This window comes from Melitaea cinxia, chromosome 1 (assembly GCF_905220565.1).
Source record: "Melitaea cinxia chromosome 1, ilMelCinx1.1, whole genome shotgun sequence".
NCBI classification, from domain to species: domain Eukaryota; kingdom Metazoa; phylum Arthropoda; class Insecta; order Lepidoptera; family Nymphalidae; genus Melitaea; species Melitaea cinxia.
The window spans coordinates 15,121,523-15,140,592 of NC_059394.1; the positions used below are offsets into that span (position 1 = coordinate 15,121,523).

Genomic DNA, 19,070 nt, shown 5'->3' on the forward strand with positions numbered 1-19,070 from the left:
CTCTTCATATTCTATAAATGATTTGTAAGAAACTGTTTATGTACCTATAGTCTATACAAATACAATTACTGAAGAAACCTTATATACTAAATAATTTAACCACAATTTTATTGAAATTTAATACAATACATTAAAATAGTAATTATATTAAATAAATGCTTTTTTTATTATATAGTACCGATATTAAACATACCTATTGACTAAATTTTAAAAATAAGTGAATTGATTTGGATTCATGCGTATTTTATGAATAAAAGATAAATTTAACAAAAAACATGGCTAGATCGCCTCTACTATTGAACATTTGCGCAAAACACATCAGATGTGGCTGTCTGGATTAGTACTTTTGTCTTTCTTTTGATACTCAAAAGTTTATTATGGTTATTTTTCAATGTCAACTTGTCAAGTATGAAACATTTTATCTTAAATAGGTATTTATTTTTAAGTTAAGAGCATTTATTGGAAATTTTTATTTTCTAATACAATACTTGAAAATATAAGATAAACAATGCCTAAAATCAAAGCCGACAAAAAATCCAGGATCCATAATGAAGTGGCTAAGCAAGGTATGAGTTTGAATTTTGTAAGGTTATGCGAGCATGTCATAAACATACCTTTATATATTAAACTGATTTTGATTTGATGTTTTCTTTTTATAACTTTCTTTACATGCAATAATAACTTGTAATAAAAAGAACACATAAAGATACCTTAACAAAATAATTTTACTACGAATTTTTTTTGTATATACAAAATCTCTGGTTTCCCTTCAAGACGCATAAATCTTTCTTTGTATATACAAGTTTATTTTATTAATGTAAATTTTTTTTATTTGGTGTAACAAAATTTACATGATGTCTATTATCTCTATTTCAGGAATTCAATTTAACAAAGACTTTGGTCAGCACATATTAAAAAATCCACTTATTATAACTTCTATGTTGGACAAAGCAGGCTTAAGGCCTACAGATGTTGCTCTTGAGATTGGTCCGGGTACTGGTAACATGACTATAAAAATGCTTGATAGAGTCAAGAAAGTTATTGCTTGTGAAATTGATACAAGGTAATATTATAAGAAATAAATTTATAAATTTTCCATCAATACAATTTAAGTTTTTATTTTAACCAAAATTTACAAATATATAAACAAATAATTTTGAACATGTCACTTGTTTATGTAATAATTTTACTTTTTAACAATTTTTCATGTTTTTAAATTAGTCTCACCACATCTATGCTACTTTTATTACCAAAGCTCTTAAATAAACTCAGTAGAATATAGTGTTTGAATTTTGTTGTAACATATATTAACTACAATGGGTTATTACTATATTCCTAATTAAAATATTATTTTTCAGATTGGTTGCAGAACTTCAAAAACGTGTTCAAGGCACGCCATATCAAGCAAAGCTACAGATTTTAGTTGGTGATGTTTTAAAAACAGAATTGCCATTCTTTGATATATGTGTGGCAAATATACCTTACCAAATAAGTTCACCTTTAGTGTTTAAACTGCTTCTCCATAGGCCATTCTTCAGATGTGCAGTTTTAATGTTTCAACAGGAATTTGCACAGAGATTAGTTGCTAAACCTGGTGATAAACTGTACTGCAGGTTGTCTATAAATACTCAGTTATTGGCGAGAGTAGATATGCTGATGAAGGTAAGGATTGTTTGTTCTTAATTAAAATGTTTATCATGCATCGTGCATTTATTTAGTTGTGTGCAATTTAATCTGTACAATGCATTCCAAAAAAAATGTTTTTGTTGATAACTGACTTTCCTGGATCATTTACATACACAACTGCTTTCAAGTATTCTATCTCAATTTGATCTATGTGACGTGCTTTGCTCATGGAGTACATCAATTTGCTGAGTACGATCCATGTTTGGGAATGTAAATAAAGTGATTTCATCAACAAAATAAGTTTTGCGTAAGGCACCTACTTGTATTAACTTGAACATTTGCCTGAAACTATAAGCTAACAGCCTCAAAGTTCAAATTCTGCCCAGTTACCTCAGTGAATGTGGAGTAGTCCTTTTCCACTTATATATATATATATATATATATATATATATATATATTGTGAATGATCAAAGGCACAAACTTACCACTAAAAATTTGGAACAATACTTGAGAGTTTATGTTTACAAAAATATTAAAAATTTGTAGTGTAATATAATGTTCTATGTTAGTTCACCTATTGCCCATCAATGGGTAATTTATTCATTTTAAAAAAAGAAAAATATTATAATTTTTTTTTTTTTGGTTTCCTTTACTTATCATTTAATTTCGCATCAGTTTGTATATTTCACCTATTTTCATGCATATTGCAAGCATTTTTTATGCATATTTGCATGCATAAAGCAAGCTTTTATGTTTATTTAATCCAATCACTGTTTTTTATTAAGGGCAACGAATAACTCTAGCTCATCCAAACAATTTTTATACTGCTCTGGTAAAGATTTAGCTTTTCATAACTTTCACCAAGATATACAGGTTTCCTCTCAAAGCTTTGTTTGAACATTAAACTCAGTATGAATTTTTAATGATAAAATCTATTTAAAAAGGATTTATTAATTTTACATTAAGGATTTATTGATTTTACATTAAGGATTTATTGATTTTACATTCTAGGTGGGCAAAAATAATTTCAGGCCTCCGCCTAAAGTTGAATCAAGTGTAGTCAGAATAGAACCAAGAAATCCACCACCACCTATAAACTTTGTGGAGTGGGACGGTCTTACAAGAATAGCGTTTGTTCGAAAAAACAAAACACTGTCAGCTGCTTTCAAACACAACACAACAATGGCTGTTCTTGAAAAGAATTATAGAATTCATTGTTCTTTACATAATAAGGTAATTAAGACAATAATTATTGTTAATAATACCAGTAAATCATAATTTTCTAAGTAAAAATTAATAATAATTAACTTTATTTTAGATTTTATTAACAGTTAAATAACTAGTTTCTTAACAACGAAAGCCAGTTACTTTTTATAACATTTTTTTTAAATTATTTTAAGGAGATACCGGAAGATTTTGATATTAAGCAAAAAGTGCAAGATGTGCTGATAGAAGCAGAAGCAGATCAGATGCGAGCGAGGACAATGGATGTTGATGATTTTATGAAATTGTTACACGCTTTTAATTCTGAAGGAATACACTTTGCATAATAACAGCTGTTTATTTTTTATACCTCACTTTAATTGTTGTATTAAATAATGATTTCTATATATTTATATAAACTACCAAATATCTTCTTTTAAATTATAAGCTGGAGTTGTTTACTTTCCATCAAAAAGGGAAGATTTGCTGTAACCTCTATCAGCATAATCTGAATCTTTAGTGCGTTCAGATTTGTAAGGGAAACCAGGTTGTCCAGGTAACACCATTGGTTTAGATCTAGTTACTCTCCAACCTCCTTTCTTAGTCCAGTCCTGAATAACAAAAAAAATTATAATAAATAATTTAGCCTTTTCTTATATAAAATTTAATTTATATGATAACTTACATTTCCATGATATTTAAAGTAGTAATGGATACCCATAACTCCAACAGCAATTAAGCCAAGTTTCCCAGTGATGTATCTGTAATCTGCTGCACGTGAAGCTCCCTGTAAATCACATCAATGAAAAATAGTTATACAAAATGTACAGTTTATCATTCACAAATTTAAAGATAAGTTAATAAAGTTAAAAAAATAAATCCTTGGACAATAATAAATATAATAAACACCTTTTTATTTTGAAATTACTTACTATTTTTCACTAGCGACCTCTGATTGTCCATACTTTTTTTAATTTTTGGCAACATGCTGCATCTTATGGTATAAGTATTATTTTGATCAGTTCAGTAGTTTTTGCAGTATAACCATACAAAAAACTGGCTCTCCATTTCTTGTTGGTATAGATTTTTTTTTCTCACTATTTAATATTTGTTTCTAATAAATAAATTAATTATTAAGAACAATTCTTCATATTTATATACTTTACTGATAAATCTAAAACATAGTTGATATTATAAATGTGTTACTCTCGTAATTATTTTGGTACAATTAGTTAAAGTTTTAGGCAAATCAAAATAATTATTTATTATAACTCTGTCTGTTCTTAGTAAATCTGAAATTAGTAAAAATTATATAAATTACTAATGCTTGTGGCAATAAGAACTATAATTTTAGTAGAATTTAATGTTTAGGTTTGGATATGTTAAGGTTAGTTTTGTTATATAATCTTACCAGTACAGGACTCAGCTTATTAAACAGTACATCTAATGGTTTACGATAAAAGCGACGAATAGGATTAATGCGTTCTTTCCAATACTCTTCGACGTGTACAGGCTCGTTTGCAGCTAAGACCTGGTCCTTTAGCCATTGCTTGCGCCAGGCCCTCTCAGCATCAGACATACCAAGACATCTTTCTCTTTCCAGTGCTACACGTCCAGCAATAGCTATGGGCTTTACACCCGCTGTTTGAGCCATCTTTTACTTTTGACTTCCTCTACTCTAAAGTAGTTGCGGTAAAAATTTAATTACTATAATTCTTTGTCAAAGCTTTAAGTGATATTTATCTGCAAAATGACATTGACATTTAAGATATATTTTTAATTTTATATTCAAATTCAAAGCCGATCTCCTCTCCGGCAGTACTATAAATTACCTTGATAAACTTTTCTCTCACAAAATTTTGTATTTATTTATATTTAATGTATGTGATATAGTACTTACTTATTTAAAAATAAATAAATCAGTATGTACGATTTTATGAAATGATAAACCTATTATTTATATTTTAATTCAAACAGAAACTTTCTCATTATTTTTTTAAGAAAAGAATATATTGGTTACTTTTACTTAGTAACTTACTATTTTTTAATATACATATAAATAAATAATATTTTTTAACTTATCTGTTGAAAGTGTATAATTGTGAAATGGCAATTCACAAGTCGCCCCGTGTGACAGTGAAATTAATTAGGTACTCTTTCAAGGCGAAATTAAAATTCTGTTTACGTTTGATAGCCACTTAAATAATTATAATAAGTTGTTAAAGTACAAGACCACAATGCCTCGATATCACACAGTTGAAATAAATAAAACAGAATGGATTGTACCTGAAAGGTATCAAATGCTTACACCTGTAGGATCTGGTGCCTACGGTCAAGTTTGGTACGTATTTATTCAGAATCGAATAGGCACTTTGCCAGTATTTATTTTTAAATGTAATTTTTAATGAATATGTTCATATCTATTTCATTACACGTATCAAAATTAAAAGAGAATTATTGAGGTAAACTAGAACACTTGATTGTGTGGGTGTAACAGGTTTCATGACAAGCCTATCATTTTAATTAATTATTATCTATTGATTATAACGATTAAATGAACATACATAGAACCGCATTTATCTACATACATTTTTAGATTTAAGGCTTAAGTGAAACTTAGAATAAAAAACCTTTTATTTTTCAGATTTTAATTATATTATTACTAAAGTTGTTATCATTGATAATCTTGATAAAACAATTTTTTCAGTTCTGCTATCGATACTTTGCATAATATGAAAGTGGCCATCAAAAAACTAGCAAGGCCCTTCCAATCAGCTGTACATGCAAAGAGAACTTACCGGGAACTTAGAATGTTGAAACATATGAATCATGAAAATGTTATTGGTATGTCCCAATATTTTATAAGAAATATAATATTTACTATTAATATTTTTATATAAAAGCAAAATGATAAGTAACATTGATTGCTATTTATTTAATATTTATTGAGTAAAATAACACATAATCACACAGAGTACAATAACATATAAATCCAACATATTAATTTTTATAGTAACTAAATTAATGTAAAGTTCACATATCAGACAGAACTTTTAGGGCCAGTTTCACCAGTTGTGCATAAAGTTTATCCTGCAAATAAGTTTATTTATTTATTTATTCTTAATGTATACCAAAATACAGATACATATAAAGAAAAATACAATACAAGATGTACAAAGGCGATGTTACCGCTAAATAGCGATTTGTTCCAGATAAGCTTTGGGTACTGGACACGATACAGTAGCAGCGGTTAGAAGTGTGCACATATTTACGAGGAAAAATAATAATAAATAATGTTAAACATATCGTTTACATGTTTAATACTAAAAATACGAGGCATTATCAGACATACGCAGATATAAACTACTATATGATAGACTTACATAAATATAAAAACTTATATATAAATAAGTAAATATTTTAGTATATAATATATAATACACATATACACATACATAAATACACATATGTAAATATATACATATATAAATATATATATGTATATAAAGTAAACTACAAATCACGACAGTTTGACTTAATGAGCGACATATAGTGCTTTTTAAGGCGTTGCTTAAAACAAGCTTACGTTGGAGCTTGTCTTATTGAACAGAGAATAAATAAGCGGAAGAGAATTCCACAGACGGACAGCATTAACACTAAAGGAATTGGAGAAGAAGGAGGTAGAATGGGGAGAATTTTTCAGAAGCAAATTGGATTCAGATCTAAGGGAAAGTTCATGGGAATTGCAAAGAAACGTAAACCAATCTTTAAGGTAATGAGGGACATTACGATTAAAAAGAACACAGTAGAGCAGAGTGAGTATGTGGGTATTCCTGCGAAGGCGAATTCGGAGCTACTTGAGTATACTGCGAAATTAGGAAACGTGGTCATATTTGCGAAGACCAAACGTGAACCTTATACAGTGATTTTGAAGGCGCAAGCGTTCAAGCTTTTTTAGTTGCTCCTCTTTGAGATCCAGAAAACACATATCTGCATAGTCAAGGATTGGTAAAAGTAGTGATTGTGCTTACGCAATTTTGGTAGGCAAGAGAAGAAAGTACTGGAGTCGACGGAGTAAACCGAGGGCTGCAAACAATTTCCGGCTAAGCTCAGTTAATTGAAGTGACCAAGAGAGATGACGATCGAAAGTTATTCCTAGATTTTTTTCACTTTATCGCTAACATTCAAAACAACATTGTTGAAGAGTACAGGAGGTACAAGTAACCAATCAATGCTACTGACTAGTTTTGCACTACTCACGATAATCACTTGAGACTTAGAAGGATTAACTTTTAACCCATATGAGTTACTCCATTTAAAAATAAGGTCTAAGTCATTATTTAGTTGGTAAATACTCATGGGTAGATCAGCCAGCTTAGAATAAGTGTACATTTGAAGAACGTCTGCATACAGGTGATAGAGAGAAGATAGTGTGTAGTTAGTGAATTTATAAATAAAGAAGTGAGACAACACGCTACCCTTGCGGTACGCCAGCAAATACGTTAGCGCTGTCAGAGAAAGTATCTTGAACTTGCAAACGCTGCCGACGACCATACAAATAACTTTAAAACCAGTCAATTACCGGTGGAGATATGTTAAAGAACCTAACATAGACAACATTCTTCGATCGTCAATTACGTGTCTGATGTCGTCAGAGATTTTGACAAGCGCTTTTACCGTGCTACGACCCCTCTGGAAGCCGGATTGAAATGAATTTAGAAGATTTTTTAAGGAAAGGAATGATGTCAGCTGTTGGTGAAGAAGACGCTCTAGATCCTTGGGCAAGAAAGGTTGGATAGATGGAAGGCGGAAATCGGAGAAGTCAGATAGATTAGATTTCTTAGGTAAAGGAATATGAGCGTCTTTCCAACAGGAGGGAAAGTACTAGATGCGAAGGAATAGTTAAGGGTTAAGGCAGGAATTATGTAGTCCCGGCCGATAGTCGGGAGACTATGACCGGCCGGACGACACGACCCCACACGTCTGAGGGGTGGCCTTGTTGTGAGCGAGACCACCCCACCATTGTGCCGGGGCCCGGAAGATTTGCCCGGGTTTATCGCCGGGGCGAGGTGGTGAATGCTAGCGCGACCCCATCTCGTCCCACCCAGGCAGACGACTGCTCACACGTGGTGGTTTTTTAATCAGTAGGAGTCTGACATAACCCTCTGGCGCCCTTGCGCTGGAGGGTATCTCTGATGGATTTTCCCACGTAAAAAAAAAGGAATCATGTAGTGAATGATAGGAACGATCATTTTTCGGCTAATGGAGTCATAGCCTACAGCATGAATGCAAATACACATATACAAAATGAAATGAGCAGAGTTATGAATAGAATCTTAAAGCAGAAGGAAAATAGCTCCTTAAACCTGTTTCACTTCAATAACTAAACTACAAATTTTAGATTCATATTTGCAAATAGAAATATCTCATTAATGTAGTGGAATTTATGGTAAAAAAGAATAATATATCAGAGACTTTTCTGTTGGATATCTTCATCCATCAAATTGCCTTATCAACAACAAAAGCCTTATCGACAACCAGTGAAACAGGTCCTTAAAAAGGTGTAAATTGATCCACTCATCTTGATGTTTTATGAATTATGTGCATGTACTTGTAAATTTGCATATTTGGTTTGTGAAATTATAAGAGATAGGGTGCAGTCAAAGAAATTTTAAACTTAAAATTTTATTGTGTATTTAATTTCAAGAATGTTTCCGTATCAAATACAAATATACATTTATAATATCACTACAACCTTGGCACTTATTCAGTGCAGCATATAGAGATGAATTAAAGCAATATATACATATGTGTGGTTAAACATGTATTGCTATAGTAGATTTTTAAGACATGCTAATATATATATACAAATAATAATCTGCATGCAACTCATATTTAAATTTTTACTTAGTATGTAGTTTACTTTAGTGTTATGTTTATGTGTGCAAAAGAATAAGGCAAACTATAAATAAACAAAGTATAAATTTAAATGTTTTAGCATAAATAATGATTTTGTATTTCTTTCTGTAAATTATTCCTTCAGGAAAAGTAAAAATTTGCTTTCATCAATATATTTATATGAATTGGTCATGAAGAATATATATAAATTTTTCAGGGCTTTTAGATGTATTTACTCCTGAAAGTAACTTAGAAGAGTTTCAGCAGGTATACTTGGTGACACACCTCATGGGTGCCGACTTGAACAACATTGTTCGCACTCAAAAGCTTTCTGATGAGCATGTCCAATTTCTTGTCTATCAAATCTTAAGAGGTCTTAAATATATCCATTCTGCAGGAATTATTCACAGGGTACGTAAAGTAATTATTTGATTCTTTCTATCTAAAATTGTGCTTTATGGCTGTTCATTAAATATACTTGCCATAACTCATCACGCTAAGCAAAGCTCCTCTCCCCTACACAAATTTACGCACGTATTTAATAAACAAACTCTTAGAAGATGTGTCCAAAATTAAACAAATCAATTGCTATACCTATTATAAATAGGTAGTAGATTTTTCACTGAAAAAATGGTTCCTTAGCAAATTTTTGATAGTTATGGGCGGTTGTTTATGGTAACTGGCAGGGCCTTACATACTTTTTAAGATACATTGGTGGTGCCTACAAAGACACATGTAGATCACAAAGTACAAACTCGTATTACAAATATTATTTTATTTACTACTACTAATTGTTTACTGGTAATGAATCAGTAGAAAATTATGTTGTTTGCTTATTTCTATATTTTCGTTTCAATAGGATTTGAAGCCTTCAAACATTGCTGTTAATGAAGATTGTGAATTAAAAATTTTAGATTTTGGTTTAGCACGACCAACAGAGACTGAAATGACTGGATATGTTGCCACAAGGTATAACATTTTTATTATTGATTTTATATCTTTTATATTAAGAAACAAGCAGTGCCAGAATAAAAGCTTATGAATGATTAACTTTGCGACAAATGCTAATTTAAAGAAATAATAAGTAGTATTTCTTGGTTGAAGTAGCTAGTAATGGCTAGTTAAAATCAAATAAGTTGTGTTAATTTAATACTGAATAATTAATAAATTTAAATTTTAAATTAAAATGTAACAAAAATATTGTAAACTTCTTTTTAGGAACTTTTCCTTGTATTTTAATGGTGACCTTTCAAACTATTATTATTTAAATCACAGTAATGTAGTTGATTGTCAATAACAGTATAGTATAAGTTTATTAATTTTGAAGTATAAATCTTTGAACTACATATTTGTGTTAAGAAGAATTTTATGCATTAATTATTAGTATCTAAAAGATAGCATAGTTACAAACATCTGAAGCCTAAATATTTTACGCACACTTATTTGTTATATACATGTGTTTTTATATGGGTGCACAATAGTGATGTTCCGGATATCCGTATATCAATGTCAACTGTCAATTTTCTCGTGGATCTTTTAAGAATCTTTTATTAATTTTCAAATTCAATTGACAGAAATAAAATGCTGCAAAATAACTTTACGTGAATTACGTGATTAAGTAAGTAGTATAATTAAAAAAAAAAAAAAAAAAAAAAACAATTCAGAGTATTTTTTTATTTCTTATAATCAAATATTTGGTACCTATAATTGCAAACATATATTCTAGTTAAGTTACCATACTAATCATTACATAGTAAAAACAAAGTTGCTTCCCGCTGTCTGTATACTTAGATCTTTAAAACTGCGCAATTGTTTTTGATGCGGTTTTCTCTAGTAAATTAAGTGATTGTGGAGGGAGGTTTATATGTATAATACATGAATAAAATACTAGAAGAACACTGATGATTTGTTCAACCGTGCAAAGCCGGGCCGGGTCGCTAGTAGTATATAACTCAAAGATACTAAATCAACTGTCTTATAAGATCACTTTTACACATAGAAAGTTCTGACATTACTTTTCACAAATATAAAAAAATGAAAAACAAATAACTTTTTATTGCAACAACTTATTTTGTCGCGGTCTATTAAGTTTTTTAGATGCCCGACATTTCCAGCAGGCCTAGCATGCGCGCTACGACAAAATTTTGTCTACCCCTTTTCTCGTATTATCTCTCTATGTCTACAGTAGCTAACATGCGTGCACGTGATACTCTTCTCGTTACGTCTATAGAAGAGATAATCATTAAATTTTAGTGATCTGTGGTATTTATCTCTACGGAAGCTAACATGACATCGTAATTTTGTCGAATTTAGACGTTTTAAGAAGAGAAACTTTTCGTCTTCAATATTATCGACGAGAAAGACGATAAATAAAAAATAAATAAAACCGGGTGCCTATTTTTTGCATACCATGGCGTTTCCCTATTATAATTATATAATTTCGGTATACGAAGAGCGGGAAGCGCGAAAAGTCGAGTGAAGTGTGCCATATAATGGCACAAAAAACGTATTTGCGCCCTGTTGCTTTTTATTCTAAAACAATGCGTGATAGAATTACAATTATCTAATGTGCGACAAGATATAAAGCACAACACGAGCATATTGTTTTACATATATAATTAAATTCATTTACTTACGCCGTTTTATTTTCCATATTATATTTTTTAAATTAGATATACACTTTTTATCTTAACCAAAAGGCCGAGAACATTGTTATATAAAACATGTGTCACTCGTTTGAAATTATACTGTGAATCCAAACGTTGGCTCATCCCGGTTTGGCACGATTGGTCAATAACCTTGTAAATTCAACTTTACGACATAAGAAATAAGAATGATATTCAGTTGTGATTATGGTTGATAATGTTTAATTTTTGAAATTCCTTCTTTATTAAAATTTCATAATCGAACGAATTACAAAGTGTTTTGAATTTTGAAAGTGATAGGCGAAATTTTAAGATTCTTGTTTTTCTTGTTTTTAACCGACTTCCAAAAAAGGAGGAGGTTCTCAATTCGACTGTATTTTTTTTTTTTTTTTTTATGTATGTTACATCAGAACTTTTGACCGTGTGGACCGATTTCGACAAATTTTGTTTTAATCGAAAGGTGGTGTGTGCCAATTGGTCCCATTTAAATTTATTTGAGATCTAACAACTACTTTTCGAGTTATATCTAATAATGCGTTTTTACTTGACGCTTTTTTCGTCGACCTACGTTGTATTATACCGCATAACTTTCTACTGGATATACCGATTTGGATAATTCTTTTTTTGTTAGAAAGGGGATATCTCTAGTTTAGTACCATGATAAGGAAACCAGGATCTGATGATGGGATCCTAGAGAAATCGAGGGAAACTCTCGAAAATCCGCAATAACTTTTTACTGGGTGTTTCGATTTTGATAATTTTTAATTTAATGAAAAGCTGATGTTCATCATATGGTCACATTTAAATTTTATCGAGATCTGTTAACTACTTTTTGAGTAATCTTTGATAACGCGTAGTTACTTGACTATTTTTTCGTCGATCTACGTTGTATTACTTGTCGATGTAATTGAAGTCGGTTTTTTTTTCGTTTGTCTGCAAACACAATTATTTAAATTAGTTTAATAGTTAGTTAGTTAGTGTTGTTAGTTAGTAATATTTAGTTAGTGTTTATATTTTTCATTATAAAAAAATGGTATATTTTTTTGTAAGGGCAATTTTCTCTACTCGACAAGGCGAAGTCTTCGGAAGAGAATTTTGTCTCTCGTAGTGCGCATGTTAGGGTAATCGAGATAATACTCGATGTAGACATTATCTCTCTCTCTCGTCAAGAGATATCTCGTTGTATGCATGCTAGGCCTGCTGGACCTGGTTGCTAAACAAAAGTAATAAGCGCGCAATGCAAGTCGCCGCATTGGCGCAACGGTTACAGCCAAACGATTGTACTTGTTACGCTGGCGGTTGCGGGTTCGATCCCCGCACATGACAAACATTTGTATTGGCCATACAGGTGTTTGCCGTGGTCTGGGTGTTTGTGCAGTCCTAGTGGATCTCCTCACCCCTGCCTCGAAGAGCACGTTAAGCCGTCGGTCCCGGTTGTTATCATGTACACCTGATAGCGATCTTTACTCATAGTAGGGAATATATTCGCCAACCCGCATTAGAATAGCGTGGTGGATTAAGCTCGGATCCTACTCCTACATGGGAAAAGAGGCCTATACCCAGTAGTGGGATATAACAGGCTGAAGCGAAGTGAAGCGAATGCAAGTCGAAACCTGTCCTGCTGGTCGTTGCGCCGGGCGTGACGTCAACTTTCAACTTTAGTGAATTTCCTTTCTGCTTTAGTGAATAAATAAAGATCCGTATCCGTATCCGCGGGTATACATTTTTGACAATCCGGCACATCACTAGTACACAATAATATCGTGTAATATATTATACAACACCATATAATATTACATGGCAAGCTATACTTGTGAATTTGAACCCTTCTCTTGAGGTTCAATATGGTTATATTGAATTTAAGAATAGAGAGTATGTCCCAGCGGGCAGTATCGATTCTTATCATGCCACAAGTTTCATTCCATTCTATATTTTTGGAGTCAATAAAATAGAGCCTTCTAATAATAATTAAAAAAAAAATTAAGAATATCTTCAATGTACGGAATTGGATTTATTACGATATTAATATGATATATTTATTATGAAATCTATCTAGATATTTATAATTTAGTCGTTAGCTTTAATTATAACACACTATACGTAGTAAATTGCATCAATTAATTGTAGATGGTACAGAGCACCCGAGATCATGCTAAATTGGATGCATTACAATCAAACTGTTGACATCTGGTCTGTCGGATGCATCATGGCTGAATTACTTACTAGCAGGACTCTCTTCCCTGGCACTGACCGTATCCTTTTATTATTTTGCATACATTTTTATCTCATTCCTAGGTATATAATTTTATTTAGAATGTATGTACTGCATTTATATTATGCTGTGTGTAAATTTCTATGTAATAGTAGAGTAAGTATACAAAGCAAGTGAAACATCAACATGTGTGTGAAGTTCAGGTAAGTTTTTTTTTTTTATTTGAGCTTAACCTATACTATAAATGTACTTAAAATATTATATACTAGAAGAGAAGGTTTTTAATTGTATGTATAAATCGTTGAATGACAGTGATAAACAATTCAATATGAACATACAATATATATATATATATATATATATATATATATATAATTACAAGCATGTGCAAGAGTACATTTTTTACATTTAGAAATTCCTGTTAGTAAAAAGATGAAGTAATATATTTTCGATTGTGGTTAACTATTAGAAACTTGAGTTGGAATGAGGGTTAGATTGTCTCTCTGGCATAGGATTCTACATTGATTTTTTAATAACGAAACTGTTTGCTTCATATGGTAGCATTATCTTTTAGCTTTCAATGTAGCATAAATTAATTTAATTTGGCTTGTAAACCTTAATGGAGTGTCAGATATCCACCAATTGAACTTGATCATGGAAGTACTGGGCACTCCTGCTCAGGAGTTCATGCAGAAAATATCTTCAGAGTCTGTAAGTATATATCTATGTTGTGGGTTAATCTGGTTGAATTATTGATTATGACAAAAATTTATCAAATGTAAATATTTGAGAAATAAAAATAGAGCATTAATTATAATTTGTGGGTCCATAGTCAGTTTTAAAACTATACAATTTGTAATATTTATAATATATTTTTATGAAATTTAGAATTGACAGTTTCTCATTAATAGTTTTGTAGGAATCTGAGGAATTTTCGATTAATCTTAATTTGTATCCATTAAAAAAAATATCTGTTTATGGACTTCAACAAAAAGCTTGTATTATTTACTGTGCTTGGTCTTGTGCTTCATTGATGTTCTGGTTTTGTCTCGTTACTATGCTTGTGTAAGTTTGGTGCTTGCCTTAACATTTACGCGTTCAGATATTGACCATCTCACAAGAATATTATTTTTATGCGGAAACCCAGAACAAGACACCATTGACAAAATAATAAGCGAAGAGGTAAGCTAACTAATAAGTAACTGTATTAATTAAATTATTTTATCCAATTGTGTTTCTTGATTTAATATTTAAAAAAACTAAAGTTATTTTCTATGTATATGTCGAGGAGAATAAGGCTATTAAATAACGAATAAGGCGAATAGTAGGATAATCGAGTAAAGAAAGTACATCGTAAACGCCATAATCTTCGTCTTAATGATTTCACTAATTTCTTTTATCTTGCGACAACACGTCTCGCCGTCTTGATAGAATTGCCTTTGTAGACGAATGCTCTGGGCGCTACGCCAAACTTCCTTATTCGTTCTCGTCTCCGACATATACGTATACTCTATTTTAGTTACTAGGTTTTATTATAAAAATTTTGTATTAAATGAATAATACTTAGCTGTAAAAGTTATAATTGGGATAATAACATAAGTTCTGGTTTTTCACTTCTAAGTAATTCGACATAACTATATTAACAATTAATTGAAAAAAGTGCATTAAACGCGTTACTAAAGTTTATATTAAAGTAACCAAACAATTGTATTGTCAAGTCATAAGCAAATGTTGCTTTTTGAGCTGTACTGTGCTGTTACTTGATCTCCGTTATGTTTTACGTCGATTATTAGAAAAGATTTTATTATATAAGGTGTTCGACTGCTAACTGCGGTCTTTCAAATGAGGGACCTGTTGGTGTTATAGATCACGTTTCACGTGAAAAAAATCCTAGTCTTTTATTAACTTTGTCTTAATATAGAACTACTCTGGCAAGGTAGTTCTGCATAAACCGTCCTTACATTGTAAAATAAAACCGTGCTTACGCGCTCATTGGACGGATTGAATGACCTATATTGATGAAGTATCCTCCATTTCAATGACCGAAGTTATCAGTGGAACACCTATAAGGTTGAGGTATTTTTTCAGTCAAGCTGCTGTATATTTTGAGCAAGCGATTTCCTACCCTACGTCTAAAGCAATAATAACGTGTAGTTCGCGCCAGCTTAAGGTAATTTATATGAATATTATGGTTTTCGTTCCAGGCACGTAACTACATCCAGTCGCTGCCGACGCTAAAGCGACGCGACTTCCGCGAAGTATTCCGCGGAGCCAACCCACTGGCTGTCAACTTGCTCGAACTTATGCTGGAGCTCGACGCTGACAAGTGAGTCGTCACACTTACAAAACACGATATTGCATTAATCTTATTACTTACATGTTTATCACAAACAGAAATAACTCAATACATTCAATAACATACACAACTGTGAATCAAGCCACAATTGCGTTAAGGGGTTGTCCATTAATAACGTGATGTATTTAGTAACTTTTATTCGTTATCCTCCTTGGTGTTATTCGGTGAGGTTTTAGACTACGACCATATCCAAGAATCACGTGTAGTTTTTTTGTGCTATTTCAGAATTTTCAGAATATTAACTTTAAATACTGACAATCTGATTGAATTTTGAAAAATTAAACAAATTTCTAGACAGGCATTAAAGTTGCAGGGTGTTTTCTTGGTATGAAATCGCGCGTTCAACGAAAAATAAGTACACGTGATATCTCAATATAGCCCTCCTATCCATCCTTTTGACAATTCGTGATGTTTTTTCGAACCCTTTTCCCGTCACCCCTCCGAGCCTCACGTGATTAACGGACGACCCCTAAGGCTCGGTTAGTAAGACGAGGATGACGTCACACAGGCGCATCACAGCGGAGCAGGCGCTGGCGCACGAGTACCTGGCGCAGTACGCCGACCCCACGGACGAGCCCGTGTCCGCGCCCTACGACCAGAGCTTCGAGGACATGGAACTGCCCGTCGACAAGTGGAAAGGTACGCGCCGCGTCCACTGTTGTATACATGCGGTTCGGATATTCGGTTCGGGAGCGCTGGCGATCGTGCAAAAATAAAAATAAATAAAATTCCAAATTATTTAGTTCTCATTAAATATCTGTATCTTTATCCATTAAATGTTGATGTAAAGTTGAAAGTCTGTGATCAATATCTGTGCCTATGACTATGCTTCTACTCTTATCGACCTTCTATAACCTTATATGGGAGACTTTAACGCCAAAGTGTACAAGACCGTGACGAATCGAAAAACGGGCCACACGAATCACAGGGGGCAGATGATTGTCAACTTCCTCGAAACGTAGGGGCCCTTTTTGATGATTTTTTTTTTTAAGAAGAAGACCTAACGGAGGTAAGACGAAGCCTGATACTGTGACAAGGAACGAGATAGATTTCATCGTGGCGGATAAAATACACATATTCAGTAATAAATATATTTAACACCAACAGCGACTACCGGTCGCTGCAAGGCACTCTGAATCCTCTGAAAGGAACGAGCCCGCGTGATGAAATCTACTCTCCGACCTGCGTTGCCCCAAATAATATGTGGCTCTGAGCAGTTCCAACAGGAACTCCAAAATCGATTTCGTTTCGAAGGAAACTCATACACAGAGACCTCCGTTGGTCAAATACAAGAGATATAACAGCTCTTATAGGGAAGAAGAAGAAGGGGTGGAAAATTTTCCAAAGACCATTAGGAAGAAATTGCTTCTTGCGAAAAGCGAAAGTCTTCTTGTGAAACTTAACGTAACGTATTTTACTTTTCATTTTACAGAACTGGTATGGAAAGAAGTAGTGGAATTCAAGCCTCATCCACAACACATGAACACGGTGATTGAAGTCAACCCATCGTAATTTGAATGTTATTATTTCGAAACATAAGCCATTGCCCACTTATTCGTTTTATTGGACTAGCTTATAATATAATTGAAGCAGATGTCCGGAAAAATTAACACAGTATAAAAATAAGTTTAAGGTAACTTTGTTATGTCATAAATTAATCATTACGTGCCACCATGCTTCGATAAATAACAACGATTTTTTTATTTATTTATTATAAAAATATTTTAACTACATATATACATAAGAGAAGTGCTTGTCGGCACTTTCGAAAACTATTCGAATTAATTGTACCAGAGATAATTGGTGAAGGTTATTTATTTCGTATTATAGTTTACAAATCTGGTACACTAGGATTGGTCGAGGATCAATCAGATTTAGGAAACAAAACTACTATTTCTTAGGATACACTATTGTTACAAATTTTGGCTTAAAAGCTACATATTTTTGTTACATGCTTATGATACTTACGGTTAGTATAAAATACAAACCAAGAACTAAGAAATCAAAAGCTGAAAATGCATTTCTGTATAAAATAATTCTAATACTTCGTTTCTAAATTACATTAAACATAATCAGACGACTGCCTTCGCTTATGAAAGTCAATTTATATACGTAGCTATATATAGATAATACGTCAAATAGTTGGGTGTTATTTAATAACACCTTTTTTCTGTCAGTCAGTATAAGGATAAAAATTTATGTTTGTATATCTATTGCAGTTTTATTTATCTTCATGTTTTATCAAGTTTATTCTAAGTAGCTCTATTCAGTCATTTTATTTCAAGGTTTTTGTGGATGTCATTGAGAAAAATGAATCAAGTATTTTAACAAATAATAATATGTTTATTTTTACCACTGAATGAGTACACCTAAATTATTTCAGTCAGTCAGTTCAGGCTCTTGCAGTCCAATGGTTGGACATAGGCCTCTTCAAGTTCGCGCCAAGCATCCCGGTTCACAGCAATCCCCATCCAGCCTACACAGGCAATCTTACGTAGATCGTCGGTTCAGCGGACCGGAGGACGTCCCATACTGTGTTTGCCAACATGTGGTCTCCACTCCAGGATACGTCTGCTCCAGCGGCCATCGGTCCTGCGACACAGGTGACCAGTTCACTGCCTCTTTTACTAGCTAATTCTGTGGGCTATGTATACTTTCGTTCTCTCGCGGATATTCTCATTTCTAATTTTATCTTTGAGAGAGATCCCAAGCATAGCCCTATGCATTGCACTTTAGCGAATTTAAACTTGTGAACGAGTTGTGTCGTCAGTGTCCACGTCTCGCCTCCGTATGTTAACACAGGCACGTATTGCTCGAAGACTTGTCTTCAAGCATTGCTGAATGGTATAGCTTAAGTATACATACATACATACAATCTAGAACAACTTCGATATGGGTACCATCCACCGAAACCGGTCTCGACATGACTTGGTTGTTAAACCTAACTTTCGTTTTGTTCAAAATTGTTCCAAAACCGACTCTGTATATATATGCCAGAGCGAATATGCCTTTTATCCGCTATGACGTAATCTGTCTCGTTCCTCGTCACTGTATCCGTGCAATGCCATATCCACCTCCTTTAGGGCCTTTTCGAAAAAATTATTCATCAAAAAGGGCCCTTCCGTTTCGA

General features: G+C 32.5%; 3 protein-coding genes and 1 long non-coding RNA gene across 4 annotated transcripts; 2 read left to right on the forward strand and 2 right to left on the reverse strand.

The window, feature by feature from the left end:
* The first annotated feature begins 368 nt into the window (after positions 1-368).
* LOC123657639 (probable dimethyladenosine transferase) lies at positions 369-3,179 on the forward strand. Its single transcript, XM_045593161.1, has 5 exons — positions 369-566; positions 877-1,063; positions 1,359-1,662; positions 2,638-2,859; positions 3,027-3,179. The coding sequence occupies exons 1-5, from the start codon at positions 509-511 to the stop codon at positions 3,174-3,176; spliced, it is 921 nt and encodes a 306-aa protein (XP_045449117.1). The 5' UTR covers positions 369-508; the 3' UTR covers positions 3,177-3,179.
* On the reverse strand, positions 2,935-4,609 carry LOC123657629. Its single transcript, XM_045593154.1, has 3 exons — positions 4,241-4,609; positions 3,515-3,616; positions 2,935-3,440 (listed from the first exon to the last, which is right to left on the reverse strand). The coding sequence occupies exons 1-3, from the start codon at positions 4,481-4,483 to the stop codon at positions 3,288-3,290; spliced, it is 498 nt and encodes a 165-aa protein (XP_045449110.1). The 5' UTR covers positions 4,484-4,609; the 3' UTR covers positions 2,935-3,287.
* Positions 4,610-4,946: 337 nt separating this feature from the next.
* Positions 4,947-18,149, forward strand: LOC123657643 (mitogen-activated protein kinase p38b-like). Its single transcript, XM_045593168.1, has 9 exons — positions 4,947-5,170; positions 5,537-5,673; positions 8,945-9,138; positions 9,587-9,696; positions 13,500-13,624; positions 14,216-14,295; positions 15,789-15,910; positions 16,449-16,579; positions 17,373-18,149. Exons 1-9 carry the CDS (start codon positions 5,067-5,069, stop codon positions 17,450-17,452), a joined length of 1,083 nt encoding a protein of 360 aa, XP_045449124.1. The 5' UTR covers positions 4,947-5,066; the 3' UTR covers positions 17,453-18,149.
* On the reverse strand, positions 5,754-6,057 carry LOC123657651. The gene is made up of 2 exons (XR_006743733.1): positions 6,019-6,057; positions 5,754-5,919 (listed from the first exon to the last, which is right to left on the reverse strand). It is a non-coding gene; the product is annotated as an uncharacterized LOC123657651 (long non-coding RNA).
* Positions 18,150-19,070: the final 921 nt, after the last annotated feature.